The following is a 17,672-nucleotide window of genomic DNA, read 5'->3' on the forward strand; positions in this document are numbered from 1 at the left end:
TAAAACACCTGGCAGAACAACAGCAAAACCACTCTGGAGGGACACACCCTCCATCTTAGCTGCCAGGACTCAAGAGACAAAACCCTACTAAAGATAAACTCACAATCCAAAAGTATAAATATATAAGGAACAATCAATCCATTATGAGTGAGAATCAGAAGATATAAAACACACAGCAGGACTATACCTCCAGGAACTTCGAATACTAGAAGAAAGTCTATTAAATAAGTATGCTTAAAATAATTAAAGTTATAAAGGAGGAACTGAAAATAAAAGACTAAAAAAAGGCACAGTGAGTAAAAATAGACAAAAACAAAAAAAAAAAGTCACTGAAATTAAAAACTAAGTAGGTGACATAAACATAAGATTGGCTCAGGAGATGAAAGAATGAACTAAAAAACAGAGCTGAAGAAATTATCCAAAATTCATCACAGAGAGAGACAAAGAGATGAAAATATGAAAATGAGGTTAAACAACAGGGAACAGAATAAATACGTCTAACATATATCTAACAGGAGTTGCTGAAGAACAGACTAGAAAGACCAGGGGAGAGAATATTTGAAGATATCATGTAGAATTTTTCCAGAATTAATGGGAGACAAAAAAGCACAGATTCCAGCAGAGCAGATAAAACTAAATCTAATCTTAGATCATGGCAGTGAAACTGGACAACACCAAAGACAAAGATAAAAATATTAAAACCGTCTACAGATTTAAGGCAATCCCTATCAAAATACCAATGTTACTTTTCACACAACTAGAACAAATAATTTAAAAACTTGTATGGAAACACAAAAGACCCTGAATAGCCAAAACAATCTTCAGAAAGTAGAATAGAGCTGGAAGTATCATACTCCCTGACTTCAGACTATACTACAAAACTATGGTAATCAAAATAGTATGGTACTGGCAACAAAAACAGACACGTAGATCAATGGAACAGAATAGAGAGCCCAGAAATAAACCCACACACTTATGACCAACTAATCTATGACAAAGGAGACAAGAATATACAATTGAGAAAAGACAGTCTCTGCAATAAGTGGTGATGGGAAAACTGGACAGCTAAGTGTAAAGGAATGAAATTGGAACATTTCCTCACACCATGTACAAAAATAAACTCAAAATGGAAAAGGGAACCCTCTTGCACTGTTGGCGGGAATGTAAATTGATACAGCCACTATGGAGAACAGTATGGAGGTTCCTTAAAAAACTAAAAATAGAACTACCATATGACCCAGCAATCCCACTACTGGGCATATACCCTGAGAAAACCATAATTCAAAAGCAGTCATGTACCACAATGTTCATTGCAGCACTATTTACAATAGCCAGGACATGGAAGCAACTTAAGTGTCCATCAACAGATGAATGGATAAAGAAGATGTGGCACATATATATAATGGAATACTACTCAGTCATAAAAAGAAATGAAATTTAGTTATTTGTAATGAGGTGGATGGACCTAGAGTCTGTCATACAGAGTGAAGTAAGTCAGAAAGAGAAAAACAAATACCATATGCTAACACATATATATAGAATCTGAAAAAAAAAACAAAAACGTTGTGAAGAACCTAGGGGCAGGACAGGAATAAAGACGCAGATGTAGGGAATGGACTTGAGGACATTGGGAGGGGGAAGGGTAAGCTGGGACGAAGTGAGAGAGTGGCATGGACATATATACGCTACCAAATGTAAAATAGATAGCTAGTGGGAAGCAGCCACATAGCACAGGGAGATCAGCTCTGTGCTTTGTGACCACCTAGAGGGGTGGGATAGGGAGGGTGGGAGGGAGGAGAAATGGGGATATACATATATGTATAGCTGATTTACTTTGTTACACAGCAGAAATTAACACACCGTTGTAAAGCAATTTTACTCCAATAAAGATGTTAAAACAAAAAAAAACTAATAAGAAAAATAAACTCAAAATGGATTAAAAATCTAAATGTAAAAAACCATAAAACTCCCAGAAGAAAACATAGGCAGAACACTCTTTGACCTAAATCACAGCCATATTTTTTGGGTCTGTCTCCTAAAACAAAGGAAACAAAAGCAAAAATAAACCAATGGGACCTAATTAAACTTAAAAGCTTTTGCATAGCAGAGGAAACCATGGACAAAATGGAAGATAACCTACTGAATGGGAGAAAACATTTACAAATGATATCATTAATAAGAGGTTAATATCCAAAATATATAAACAGCTCATATAACTCAAAAAAAAAAAACCAGTTAAAAAATGGGCAGAAGACCTGAAAAGACATTTTTCCAAAGAAAATATACAGATGGCCAACAGGAACATGAAAACATGCTCAATATCATTAATCATCAGCGAAATACAAATCAAACCCACAATGAGATATCACCTCACACCTGTCAGAATGGCTATTATCAAAAAAGACCACAAATAACAAATATTGGTAAGGATGTGGAGAAAAGGGAACCTTTGTACATTTTTGATGAGAATGTAAATTGGTGCAGCCACTGTGGAAAACAGTATGGAGGTTCCTCAAAAAACTGAAAATAGAACTACCACATGATCCAGCAATTCCACTCCTGAGTATATAACCAAGGAAAATGAAAACATTAATTTGAAAAGATATATGCATCCCAATGTTCATAGCAGCATTATTTACAATAGCCAAGACATGGAAGCAACCTAAGTGTCAATCAAGAGACGAATGGAAAAAGAAGACGTGGTATATATATATATATATACACACACACACACACACACAATAGAATACTACTCATCCATTAAAAAGAATGAAATTTTGCCATTTACAACAACGTGGATGAACTTGGAGGGTACTATGCTTAGTGAAATAAGTCAGAAAGAGAAAGACAAATACTGTACAATATTACTTTTCTGTGGAATCTAAATAATAAAACAAACTAGTGACTATAACAAAAATTAAAACTATATATAGGGAAGACATTATCTAAAAAGAAATGAGAATTAAACCGATAGCAGATCCCTCAACACAACAAGAGAAAGCAGAAAGCAATGAAAATAATTTTTTTTTCTGACCAAGTCACTATTTAAGAAGAAAAACAAAGATGGTTTACTTTTGGCAATGATTCTTTACTAACAGAACTACTAAAAGAAAAAAAAATAAAGCAAGGAAATTTCATTTTAGGAAGAAGGAAACTGAATCCAGAAGTAAGGAATAAAGTACATGAAGCAATGTTGAGAACTGCTAAATATGTGGGTAAATCTAAACAGGAAATGACTGTACGAAGTAGTAATTATAACAGTAATGACCACCATGACAACCACTTTTAGAGATGAAGAAATAAAATGGAAATAAAATACCACAGGATAACAACACATGTGTAAGGCAGGAGAGGGTGTTAAATTATTCTGAGGTTCCTGTATTGTTCAGGAGATTAACAATTGTTCAGCTGATTAACTTTAGGCAGGAAAAATATGTTAAAAATTTAAGAGTAAACAATATCAGAATAGAAGAAGATAGAAAGGGAAATAAAGGGAAAAAAGAATATAAAGAAAACAGGATTGGTGCAACGGAGGGCAGAAAGAGGAAAAGAAACATAGAAAAGCACAGTACATAGGATGTACAAAATAGAAATAAATTCCAATGTATCAATAATAAGAGTAAATGGGACTAAACTCACCAATTAAAAGACAGATTCTCACACTGTAAAGCAACTATACTCCAATAAAAATTTTCTTAAAAAAAGATTCTCAAACTGGATGTAAGAAACTATATCCACACAAAATCCAACTATATGCTATTTATGAGACTTACATAGGACAAAAATAAGGACATAGAAAGCTGAAAGTGAACAAATAAAAAGACATAGCAAGCAACACTAATCCTAAGAAAGCTGCCACACTTACATTAATAGCAGACAAAATACGGCTCCTAGACAAAAAGCACTGCAAGGAATAAAGAGTCATAAAATAATGATAAAATGAATAATTTTAAGTGTTTTTTTAAAAACCAGGAATCTTTAAATTGTGGTAAAATACACATAAAATTTACCATTTTAACCATTTTTAAGGCTACAGTTCAGCTGTATTAAAAACATTCACGTTATTGTGCAACCAATCTCCAGAACTCTTTTCACCTTGCAAAACTGAAACTCTATACTCATTACACCACAAGTCCCCATTCACCAGGAAGTTTTGAACAACACATTTAAGAAGCTTGATCTGACAAACACATGGAGAACCCAGCACTCAACAACTGGAAAATACATTCTTTTCCGGATCAAGTCACTAAAAAAATTATGTTGGCCTCAGCTCTCTCCATGGCCACACTTAACTCTCAAAGACTGTGGAGCTACACTTTAAAAATCCTCAAGGAAAGAAAGCATGATGTAAGGGCTTTTATGCTCAATCAAGCAGTTGTTGAAATATTTAAGGCAACAAATTCTAGATTTGCAAGAATTCATCAGGTAATATTGCTCTACTAAGCTTTGAGGACTCTACTAGAAAACAAATGAGAGACAATAAAAAGTAGGAAAATGGGCAGTGAGAGGATTGTTAATGAGCACTGAATCTGACAAGTACAGGTATAATACTAAAGACAAAAGTGGGAACTAGGGTAATAGAACAGAACATAAATGTTATATGCCCTGACAGTGTAGACACGATACCATAAAACCTGCAGGGAGGGGAAGGGGAAAAGAAGGTGGAAGGTAGAATGAATAAGCCAGCTTCCTCAATTTTTAATTGCTGGGGATGGATGGGGGAATGTCAAAAGATATAATTTAAACCTGATGAATCAAGTCATAGTATAAGCATATTACAAGTATAAAGGCAAACAGTAAGAAAGACAATACAAATGACCAAAATTAGGTGCTAAAGCAAAGGGAAGGAGAAGTTAGAGGAAAAATACCAATTTCACCACTGCTCATAGTGGGGATTAATACATACTATCAACAGAAATGGATGATTAATGGTGGCATTACAGATATAACCAGTAGAGCAAAACCAGAGCCAGAAAATATGAGAGAGAGACACAGACACAGAGAATGAACAGAGGAATTTATTTTTATAGGATTTAAAGTCAGAAGCAAAACATAAAATGCACAAAGACCAAATATGTCTACATATCAATAAATATGAATTGGCTAAACTTATTTATTAAAATAAACCTTTCAGATTATGTCACAACACAAAACACAGTTCAAGATCTATTCAGAGACACACCTAAAACAAGGTAAATTTTTAAAAGCTGAAAGCAAAAGATGGGCAAAAGTATAGCAGGCAAATGCAAACAAAAGGAAGCAAACATTAGTATCAGTCAGAGTTGACTTCTGGCACCCCACCAAAAAAAAAGCTTTTGTTTTTTTTAGAGAGTAAGAACAAAGGTGTGGAGATCAAACTTCAGGTAGCCAATAAATAATTATCCATTCATGAATTTTCAGAAAATTTCTGGAAAATATATAAGGAACTGTTATCAGTTATTATTTCTGGGGAGTATGCTAGGGGTGGAGTGTAGAGAGAGAAATAATTTCTATTCTTTCCCTTAACCAATTCCTTACAGTTTGAATTCTGGCCAAGAGCATGGTTTTACTTCTATAAGAAAAAGCAATCAACAAGAAATATTTCAGTGAAATCAATAATTACCACATTGTATATATACTCTAAAACAAGTATTTTAGCTTTTTCCCATATATTAGCAATTATATGTATTATGTCATTTAATTACATATAAATTTATAATTTATGGAACGGCATCTAAAAAAACAAACATGAAGATTTTCAAGATGCTATCTAACTCTAGATAATTATAAAAGATTTAGATAAATATAAGTTGTGATTTTCAAAGTCTTGAGATTTTCAAACAATTTTCAAACAGTTATGAATATTCAAATTTATAACAAAATGCAAATAAAAAGAATGGAAATGTACTAACACTTCACTATAAAATTTCCTAAATATTTGAGAGTTGTCCATGAAAGCAAGAAGTATAAAGTATTTTTAAGAACTCCTGCACTTTAACAATACGATAATACATCTGTGTAGTTTTGAGTGTTAAATATACTTACACAAGTTAAAAATAAACACTATTCAAAGCAGAGAACAATTATGAATTTCAGTTAATATTTGGCAACAGCTTAAAGTCAATGAAGCAGCTTGTTTTTTCAGTATACTTTTTATTACAAAAGTTTTCTGGGTAAAAATAGAACTATAGGGACTTCCCTGGTGGTGCAGTGGTTAGGAATCTGCCTGCCAATGCAGGGGACATGGGTTCGATCCGTGGTCCGGGAAGATGCCACGTGCCGCGGAGCAACTAAGCCCGTGCACCACAACTACCGAGCCTGCGCTCTAGAGCCCGCAAGTCACAACTACTGAGCCCACGCTCCACAACCACTGAAGCCTGCGCGCCTAGATCCTGTGCTCCCAAACAAGAGAAGCCACTGCAATGAAAAGCCCACGCACCGCAATGAAGAGTAGCCCCGGCTCGGCGCAACTAGAGAAAGCCCGCGCACAGCAACGAAGACCCAATGCAGCGAAGAAAAAAAGAACTATACATGGATGTGGGAGATTAACACATGGAGCTAAGCAAAATGAGCATCAAGGACTCACCAACTGCACTGAATTCAAACATTGAAAAAAACTAAAAAGTTAATGAAAATGTGGGCAAGTTCTATACTGTTAGATTTTTTAAATTATGGTAAAATATACATAAAATAAAAATTATTACTTAAACCATTTTTAAGTGTGCAGTTCAGTGGCATTAAGTACCTTCACACTGCTGTGCAACCATCACCACCATCCATCTCCAGAACTCTTTTCATCTTCTAAAACTGAAACTCGGTGCCCATTACTTTTCAACATGGCAGAAGACAGAGATGAAAATGCTTAGAGGACCTAGGCGCCCCTTGACTTGATGAATGTGTTAAGAACTGGAGAGTTGTATTATTTGAGAATAGTAGTGAGACAGCTATATTTCTTTGTAATGGAAGAGGCAGGAAGTACTTGACATACAGAGAAATCTAGTTAAATTGTATAAAAATGAACTGCAGGTTCTGGTTACATTATTATAATAAATGACTTTTTTCTAATTTATTTATTTATTTTTGGCTGCGTTGGGTCTTCGTTGCTGCACTCTGTCTTTCTCTAGTTGCAGCGAGCAGGGGCTACTCTGTTGCGGTGCACAGGCTTCTCATTGCTGTGGCTTCTTTTGTTGTGGAGCACGGGCTCTAGGTGTGTGGGCTTCAGTAGTTGTGGCACGTGGGCTCAGTAGTTGTGGCTCACAGGCTCTAGAGCACTGGCTCAGTAGTTGTGGTGCACGGGCTTAGTTGCTCTGTGGCATGTGGGAATCTCCCCGGACCAGGGCTCGAACCCCTGTCCCCTGCATTGGCAGGCAGATTCCTAACCACTGCACCACGAGGGAAGTCCCTATAATAAATGACTTTGCAGAATTAAAGGTCTGGTATATGATTTTACTTAGAAAACAATTTAGTTGAAAAGCAATAGTATTCCTTCCTTTAAAACCATTTTTTAATAGTTATAATGATAAATACCTTTTTTAAAAGTCCTTATGTGTTAGTCATTGCTGTTGCAAAGTACCTTATATGTGTTATTTAATTTTACAACCACCCTATTAAGAAGGGAGTAGTTTACAGGTGAGGAAACTGAAGTTTATAGAGATGAAGTCATCTACCCAAGGTTATCTAGGGTCTGCCTGATTCTCTAGCCCATGTTCTTAAATCATTCTATCCATATTGTCTCCCTGTAATTAGCACAATTGGTACCCTTTGCTTTTCACCTGCTGACATTGAGGATAAAGCTTATCCTAAATCTATGTGACATATGCACTAAATGGCCCAAGACTGACAGATGGCACAGTTTAGTTTCATACATTAAATGGTTCTTTTACTGAACTAATAAATTATCAATATATTTCAAAAGAATTAACAAGTGTGGAGCAGAACGGCACAATATAGAGGAAGAGGGCTTTGAACTCACAGAGACTGCAGTTTGAGTTCTTGTGCCAACACTTAAGTCATCTTAAATAAGTTATTTGACTTCTCTAAGCTTCAATTTCCTTATCTAAGGACAATCTGAAAATATTTTATAGTTGTGAATATTAAATGCATGAATGAGAAAGCATTAAGAGAATACTGTGAGGGCTCAATAATAATTATTTATATAATTCTGTAGAGGTCTGCTTCTAGCTCTAGAAGATTCTTGCCACTTATATTTATACTTGATTTTTAAAATACTTTTAAAAATGTTCTGTTAATGAAGTCAACAAATGTTTACTGAACAACTACATTGTTCTAAACGTGGTTCTATAAACCAGACACTCACAACTCTGGTAGATATTACTGTAAGGACCTTAATAGCAAATTTTTTTTAACTCCCAAAATAGAGAATTCCCTGGTGGTCCAGTGGTTAGGACTCCATGCTTTCACTGCTGAGGGTCCACCCAGGGTCAGGGAGCTAAGATCCCACAAGCTGCGTGTTGTGGCAAAAAAGAACCCCAAACACAAAAAACAAAAATAAACTCTAAGTACACGAAGTAATTTCATTTGCATCATATAGTATTAAACCAAAACCCAAGAGGGTCTTTCCTGAAGTCTTCTCAGACTTCATCTAGTCTTACTCCATGCTCTTTTCGGTAACTGCATCTTCTCCTGAGCTATGATCAAACATCACATCTAGGCAGATGATTACACACTTCAACTTGAGCCCCGATATCTTCTCCTGAACTCTTGCTGGATATTAACCTTGAAGTGTCTATAAGAAATTCATCATTTCTCCTCTTCTTCGTCCACTGCTACCACCAAAACTAGCTCTTCCTCATCCCTAATCTGCACTGTTAGTGGTTTCAAACCTCAAAATTATCTTGCTATCTCTTGTTCCCTTGTCTGTAATTAGTGTTCTTCCATATACCATTCAGATCTATTCCTTCTTGTCCATTCCTTCCACCAACACTAGTTTGGGACCTCATTCCCTCTAACTTAGGCTATCGAAAGGCACTTGATGTCACTTTTATTTGTTGAAAAGAATAATTATAAAGACTATGGCAAACAAGGGAAATATATTAACTGAATAGAAACTTAAAGTAATTAAACGCAATGTATACTACCATTCCAACCATGTAGAAAAAGTATATATAAGAGGACAAGGATAAAATGCAAAGATGAACACTGTTCAGCTGTTAATAAGAGGATAATGGGTGGTGTAGTAAAGATGTTAAACAGCAGTCCCCAACCTTTTTGGCACCAGGGACCAGTTTTGAGGAAGACAATTTTACCACGGACCAGGGCAGGGTGGGGGATGGTTCAGGCAGTAATGCCAGCAATGGGGAGCAATAGGGCGCGGCAGATGAAGCTTCATTCGCCTGCCTGCTGCTCACCTCCTTCTCTGTGGCCCGGTTCCTAACAGGCCACAGACCAGTACCAGTCCACAGCCCAGGGGTTGGGGACCCCTGAAGTAAAGTACCCAAAGTACCCATAGCCTCTCCAGAAGGAAAATTCTCTAGGCAGCCATATTTAGTACCATATCACCCTCCTTTCTTCTGATCCTTACCCACAAGCATAGCCGGTTACACTAAGGATGGATCCTCGGTCTGACCCGAGGATAGCCAGTAATCTCTGAGGTAGTCTGGTGTGGAAAACTGCCCCCAAAAGAGAGGAGCTGCACCAGGAGTTTAAATTAGAAAAGGCAGAGAAAACAGGGCAGTTATAGTGAAAACGTCAACATATATGTAGAGAGAAAGGCTACAGTGTGAGATATGAACAATGAGGAGCCATAAGCGAGCTAAGGTTACAAGTATGCCAATCCAAAGAATGGAGAGAAACTAAAAGATGGAGAAAAGAAACACAGGCAGACACACAGCTGGTGGCAGGCACAGTGAGAAGCCAATACAGAGTGATTCACTGAGTCATGTTATTGGTGTAGTATGAGTATGAAGAACTTGGCTCTGCCATTTACCAGCTGTGTAGCCTTGGGCAAGTCCTTTACCCCTCTGTACCTTTATTTGCTCATCTGTGTAAAGGGTGGTTTATCTAACTGGGTGGTTACGAGGCCTGAATGAGTAATGTAACAGTGCCTGGCACACAGAAAGCACTTGATAAATGCTATTACTATCACATTCATCATCATTATCCACAAGCTCCTGCTAAGGTTCCTGAAGGTTCCCTGAGCCAAAATGCTCGGTAGAGAAGTATAGTACCTCTACCTGCTCCAGAGAGACTATAGTTCTGATCCTTGGATTTCCAAAACAGCATATTTCCTTTAATGTTCTAAATATCCTTTCAATAAAACTCCTCATTTAAAATGTAAATGGACTTAATAAAAGAACTACAGGCATACCTTAGAGATATTGTGGGTTCTGCCCCAGACCACTGCAAAAAAGTGAATATTGCAATAAAGCAAATCACATGAATTTTTTGTTTTCCCAGTACATATAAAACTTATGTTTACACTATACTGTAGTCTATTAAGTGTGTAATAGCATTATGTCTAAAAATGTATATATTTTAAAATACTTTATTGCTAAAAAATGCTAACCACCATCTGAGTCTTCAGCAAGTCAATCTTTTTGCAATAGTAACATCAAAGATCACTGAGCACAGATTACCATAACAAATATATAATAAAGAAAAAGTTTGAAATATTGCAAGAGTTACCAAAATGTGACACAGAGACACGAAGTAAGCAAATGTTGTTGGAAAAATGGCACTGACAGACTTACTTGACACAGGGTTGCTACAAACCTTTAATTTGTAAAAAATGTAATAAAATGAAGTATGCCTGTATTTACAAACAGATTTATTTTACTATATTTTATTTTATTATATATTTTACTTTTACCATTAGGGAGAAATTTTACCATCACCAGAAATACATATAAGTGTTCCCTTTTGTCTGTAAGTTGCTGACTCAAGAAAAGCATTAAGAAAATCAATTCTTTAGAACGTACCCATGAAAACAATCCTTGATGTCCTCAATCTGAAAACCCTGCTCAAAAATCTCCTTTCTGGGGGCTTCCCTGGTGGTGCAGTGGTTGAGAGTCCGCCTGCCGATGCAGGGGACGCGGGTTCATGCCCCGGTCCGGGAAGATCCCACATGCCGCGGAGCGGCTGGGCCCGTGAGCCATGGCCGCTGAGCCTGCGCGTCCGGAGCCTGTGCTCCGCAATGGGAGAGGCCACAACAGTGAGAGGCCAGCGTACCACAAAAAAAAAAAAAAAAAAAAAAAAAATCTCCATTCTGAAATCTTCCTTTCCTGACAATCATTTCATTTCCTTATTTCCTTCATTTCCTTCCCTTTTCCTTATCAGTTAAGTATATGATTCTGATTATATTTTTTCTATATTGTTCTTAGGTTGGGTTATCTTTTATTTTTCCTAATTTCCTCATGTGTTTGTTCCCTCTCACCTATGACAGTATGAACCCCAGAGAACAGGGACTTGTCTCTTCCATTTCTTTCGTGGCAGCAGGAGTGTATAATGAAATAAGCAGGAGATTTAAAATAAGATGCTAGAGATGCTAGAGTCAAGCCCCAACTCTCTCACTTCCTACTTCTCTCTTTGGATAAGTCACTCAACCTGTCTCAGACTCCATGGCATTTTCTATAAAAAAGGAAACAATATCCATCTGATTTCAGAGTCCATGTGATTTCTCACTCTGCTTCTCTAACTCTGATAGATGGCATTCATGAAGAGTTATATAGTTCCATCCTTAGGCACATGCAGTACAGCTCACATTCAAACCTAAAATTACTACGTGGAGAATGATAAAATAACAATTGTTAAGGACAAACGGCGAAGGCCACCTTATCTGGATTTGTGGAGGGCATTTACCTTCTCACAGTTTATCTTTAAAGCAGTGCCTGGAATTAGTTTCCAAGTAACTGTATTTCATCACTTAATCATAAGCCATCATGGTTTGCCCCCCACCCTGCTCCCTAGCAAAGCAAGTTCATTAATCTAACATTAACTTGTCACCACTCGTTGGCAGACTCTGAACTTTTACCTGGCCACAGAAGAATGTGACTTCATAACTCTGACATGAGTATGATTTAAAGCAAAAATCTCATTTGGCTGCACTTGTGATTTTAGCTTAAACTCCTTCCTCTCCTTCTCTCCCTGCCCCCATCCAAAATTTATGACAAAACAAACAGCATAAATTAAACAAAAACTGTTGTAGGTCACATTATTATTCTCTTCTGCAGAATCATATAAAAAATAATAATTTATTTCCAGAAATTACCCAAGTAAAATATTTGGGATTCTAACTAATACAGCTGAACAAGAGAGAGTATTAAAAGTATCACAAAATTACCACCTAGGGGGGGTGGGACAGGGAGGGTGGGAGGGAGATGCAAGAGGGAGGAGATATGGGGATATATGTATAGCTGATTCACTTTGTTATAAAGTAGAAACTAACACACCATTGTAAAGCAATTATACTCCAATAAGTATGTTTAAAAAAAAGTATCACAAAATTAAATTCACTTACTTGACATTTCTGACGCAATTGTCGTAGTTCTTTTATAACTGGAGCTAGAGCTGATTTCTTTTCAGATACCAGAGAATTTAGTCTTTTCACCTGTCATTTAAACAAAATATATGACATCTAAGAAAAGAACTCAAAAGAACAAAAATACCATAAAGGTATTTATTGAAGTGTTATATGAGTGAAAAAAACTATAAATTACTTCAATGTCAAACAATGGGGAACTCATTTAGTAAGTACTGATTCCTCAATAAGAAAGAATATCATTTAACTCTTCAAAATGTCAATTATTAAAACTGCAAACCATTATGGGAAAATATTTACAATCTAGTACTGAATAACTAAAACAAATTACAAAGTTGCCTTTATACAGTTTTGTATTATGTAAAAAGTATACAATTATGTAGGTTATATAAAATACACATAAACATAGATGAAGTGATATTCAAGATAATTAATAACCCAAAAGGCATAAGTAATGACCAATCAGAATGGACACCAGCCATAGAGATGAACAGGGTCTTGGAGGCCTCTGCTGTACTAAATGTTCATCTTTATAGGAGTTAGAATGTGGTGAAATCCAGAGGGTTCTGGGACCAATGTGGACAAGACAGGTGGAGGTGGGTACTCTGAGAGTTTGGGGCAGCAGCTATTTACCAATAAGTAGTGAAAGATTTCAACATTTTAATGCCTGATGAAGCTGTATCCGTGCATTCTGGCTGAATAGCAGTCCTGAATACAGAAAGATACTAAGGACATACACAAAAATGAAATAATTGTATTAATTTAAGTAGCATGATTTGGGGACACTTGTTTTTTATCTTAAATATTTCTTTAATACCATGTAACTTTTTTTTTTTGGCTGAGCTGTGCAGCATGAGGGATCTTAGTTCCCTGACCAGGGACCGAACCTGAGCCTCCTGCAATGGAAGCACAGAGTCCTAACCACTAGACTGCCAGGTAATTCCCAATGCTATGTAACTTTTACACACTTCAAAAACCACAAAATTGAACAACCTCTTTACAACCTCATTAGAATGGAAAATTCAAAAGAGAGTGATAAAGACAGGTGAAAGAATGTAAAGAAAACAATGTGCAGAAATGAAAATTTGAATGCTTCACTGAAAACAGAACACAAAAATATCTGCCTCAGAGGTAGACCATAAAACAAATAAACAAACAAAGCCTGTGTAATCACCATTTCAGACATGTCATCCAGTGTTCGTCCTTTCACTTCATCAACTTCACTCTTCAGAGCGGATACTCTTTCTAGCTCTTCTTGGGTGTAACTATATCCAGATATACCCTTTTTCTCCTCAATAGTTTGCTAAAAGTAAAGAATAAAATAGGTGTAAAAAATGGGGTCCACAAAATGGGTGTCAAAACCTTGATGATTCCATAATAAGTCTATAGATTTAATAGGTAACAATAAAGTCATAAATAAAGTAGTTTAAATCCTAAAGAACAATCTTTATTGACTTCAACAATAATTACGTTCCTTTATATGTTGTAAACTTATACTGAAGAACTGAGAGGATGGAGCGCCCATTTGTTGAGATGAGGAGGACTTGGGAGGAACAGGTAAGGGAGTAGTAAAGATCAGAAGTTTAGTTTTGGACATGTTACAAATCTGAAATCTCTAGTAGAAATCCAAGAGAGTTCAAGATGTTGCATATACAAGACTGGAATTTGAGAAGCAACTGGAGATACAAATTTGTGAGTTGTCTGCATAGACAATATCTTTAAAGCCATAAGAGAATAAGATCACCAAGGGAGTGAGGGTAGAGAAGAGATCCAAGGCCTAAGCCTGGGGAACTCAAACATCTAGGCTTTGGAGAAATGATAAGAAATCCACCATGGAGTAGGAACAGGAGTGTTAGTAAGGGAAAAACAAGGAGAGTGCAGTGTGCTAGAAGACAAGTAAAGAAAAATTTTACAGGAAGAGGGAGTTATGAACTATGTCAGACACTGCCAATAGGAAGATAACTAAAATGAATCTGTATGGACTCATCTCAGGATATTTTCAGTGGATACTGTGGGTGCTCTGCCCTGATCTGCTTATTGTGTCAGGGTACCCATCCCCTAGCTGTTGTGAGAATTGGTATTTTGATGGTCTACAGCTGTCCCTTCTTCAAAGTGTACCCCTGGTTTAACAGGAACTGTATCACACCACTTCTTGGGTGGTAGTAAGAGGGTCCATAGCAAATTACTGACTGACACAGGGGTCCAAAGGGGTAGCCCTCTTGCCTAAAGATGAGACCAACTCTGTGAGGCAATTTATGCTCCAGAGGTCCTTATGCAATCAGAATGAAATTGGACTCCAACTGAATCCACTTTTTCCTCTTGCTTCATCTTTTTTCCTAAGAGCACTCACTGAATTATTCATATGAGGAGGAATAAGAATTCTTGTTTCAGGTTCTGCTTCTAGAGAACCTGACCAAACTACAAGGATGGGCTTCTAAGGTAGGATCACTCCCTAGGTGAATGGAACTGAGAGCCCTATCATTGGGGGCAAGCAGAGTATCGTTAGTCCTAGGCATGTTATAGCAGTACAATTGCTAAGACTGGTGAACTAGGGCAGAATATAGGTGGAAGGGATTATGGTGGGCATGACAATGGAAGGCTTGAATCTCCTTCAAGAGAGTTTGCTGAGAGGAACAAAGTTGACTGACAGCCATAACTGCTGCCCCTCTGGATCCACCATCACGTTCACACCAAGGCCATGCTTCCCCCAGGCTGTTCCCAGCCAGAGGCTGACCCATTCCTGCCTGACAGGGAACTCCTCTAATTGGTGACTGGCTCAGGAACTCCCCATCATCCCAACCAAAACTTCCTTAAAACTGTGCTTACAGCCTAAGGCTCTTCCTCTCCAATCCTCCTTCCTTCTTCTTCCTTCACAGAACAGCCTAAAGGCATTTAGAGCCTAAAGGCTTTCCCTGCCGCCTGCTGCTCAATTCCCTTTACCCTTCACAAAGACTTCCTCCAATAAATCTCTTGTACATCTAATCCAATCTGGGCGTATGCTTCTTGGAGGACCTGAACTATCACAGGAACATACTAGCTGGTACAGTGTTGCCGGTGTTCGAGAAGCATGAAGAAATCGTAACTATAAGGACTATGAAATTGGGGTGGCTGTTGCTAAGCTCAAATGACAGGCTCAAATCCATTAATCAGTAATTTAAAGCAAAGTGATAAGTCAGAGTACCTCCTTAGGAGCTTTAAAGAAACCCTCATTTCCTGTGGCTATGAGGCAGAGAGAGCTGAAAACCACGGACAGGACTTAAATTGTAAGACTGGCAAAACTTCAGAGAAGGCTGAATATATCCTATGTCAAAGTCAGGGCTCTGATAGGGAAGGGAAAGGGTGCTGAGTCTGAAATGGGGATAACTGGATAGGCTCACTTGAGAACCTTAAAACCTCAGATTATCTTTTATCTTCTGGGCAGTGGCAAATGGCTTAGCTTGTTGGGTCAGGGGCCTGGAGGAAGCAAGATAGCAAGACTAAATGACTGGGGACAAGGAGGTCTCGGGAAGAGGCATCTGGATCGAGCTATAAGAGTTAACACTAAGTGTGAAGATCTCTTCATCACATGTATATGGCCACTGGACAATGTACACAGTAGAAGAGGCACTCAGCAGCCGAGTGGAAAGGATGATTTGGCCTTTCCAAAAAGGCCAAAAAGGCTGACAGTAGATGTCAGCCAGTCTCTGTCATTGGCCACCCAGTGTGTGGACAATGGGCTCATGAACAGAATGGCTATGTTGGCAGAGATGGAGGCTAAGTATGGACCAAATAACATGGGCTCTCTCACTAATGCTCATCTAGCTAATGCTACTGCCAAGTGTCTGAGCTGGCGGCAACACAGACCAATCCTGAATTCTGGGTATGGAATCATCCCTTGAGGAAACTGATCATCTACTTAGTGGCAATTTGATAACACCAGATTCTTTCTACTTTGAAAAGAACAACACTTCATCCTGAATGAGACTGACCCATATTGTGGGTAAGGGTTTGCTTTTCTTGCCCACAGCGCTTTAGGCAGCACCACTATCCAAAGGCTCAGAATGTCTGGTCTACTGATGTGGAATCCCACATAATATCACCTGAGACCAAGGGACCTACTTTATGGCAAAGTAGGTATGGCGATGGGAACATGACCACAGGATTCAGTCACTGTACCACACACCATCCAGAAAGCTAATGGCCTGACTGAATAGTGGAAGGGCCCTATGAACGTAAAGCTAAGGTGCCAGCTTGGAATTCATGGCCTGTGAAGATAAGTTCTATTCTTCATGATGGAGTGTATATCTTAAGCCAATGCCCATTACATGGTGTTGGGTTCCAAATAGATCCAAAGACCCAAAAATACATGGGTCTTGGAACCATGAGATGAAAGTATGAGTGTTATCACTCACCAGAATTCCTATTCATCCACAGGGAATTATGTTTCCCTTCTTGACAACTTTAGGTTCTGTGGGTATAAATGTTCTGGTTTCCATAAGGCACATGCTTCCACCGGAAGGCACATTGAGAAGCCCTTTAAACTTAATGCTCTGCCTACCATCTTGTCACTTGGGCTCCTCATGCCCACAGACCAGCAGGCAAAGAAAAGAGCGATTTATTGGCAGAATATGTTAAGGGTATACAGATGCTGTTATATAATGAGGGACAGATAGGAATAAGTTTGGCATTCAGGTGAGCCATTAGGGCATATCTTGGTACTCTCATGCCCAGTTTTAACAGTAAATGGGTAAGTTTACCAACCACAGCCTGATAAGGGCATTGTACTAGAATCTCATACCTCTTAAGGATGAGGAACTGAGTCATCCCACCAAGTGAGTCATCTAGCAGTCCCAACCTTTTTGGCACCAGGGACCAGGTTCGTGTAAAACAATTTTTCCACAGACGGCGGAGGGTGGGGGTTGGGGGGATGGTTCAGGCAGTAATGCCAGCGACGGGGAGCGGCAGATGAAGCATTGCTGGCTCGTCTACTGCTGACCTCCTGCTGTGCAGCCCAGTTCCTAACAGGCTGCAGACCAGTACCGGTCCATGGCCCGGGAGTTGGGGACCCCTGATAGACCACTGGAGGTGCTAGCCAAAGGTGTGGGGAATCTAGGATGGATGGTAGAGGAAGGAGATATTGAGTATCAATTATGTCCTTGGGACCAAATGAAGCAAAGAGAGTTTTAATTTGTCCTCCTCACCCTCCTGTTTTCCTAGA

The 17,672-nt window shown here is 38.2% G+C and overlaps 1 protein-coding gene across 1 annotated transcript in view; it reads right to left on the reverse strand.

Annotated features, from left to right (window-relative positions):
- IFT81 (intraflagellar transport 81) overlaps positions 1-17,672 on the reverse strand; it is an 81,272-nt gene that overhangs the window by 12,134 nt on the left and 51,466 nt on the right. The window contains exons 12-13 of the mRNA XM_082853347.1: positions 13,650-13,778; positions 12,455-12,544 (exon numbers count right to left, since the gene is read on the reverse strand). Coding sequence (XP_082709473.1) covers positions 12,455-12,544; positions 13,650-13,778 — 219 coding nt within the window. The remainder of the gene's footprint in view (positions 1-12,454; positions 12,545-13,649; positions 13,779-17,672) is intronic.

This window comes from Leucopleurus acutus (genome assembly GCF_964270905.1).
Source record: "Leucopleurus acutus genome assembly, chromosome: 13".
In the NCBI taxonomy this organism is placed as follows: domain Eukaryota; kingdom Metazoa; phylum Chordata; class Mammalia; order Artiodactyla; family Delphinidae; genus Leucopleurus; species Leucopleurus acutus.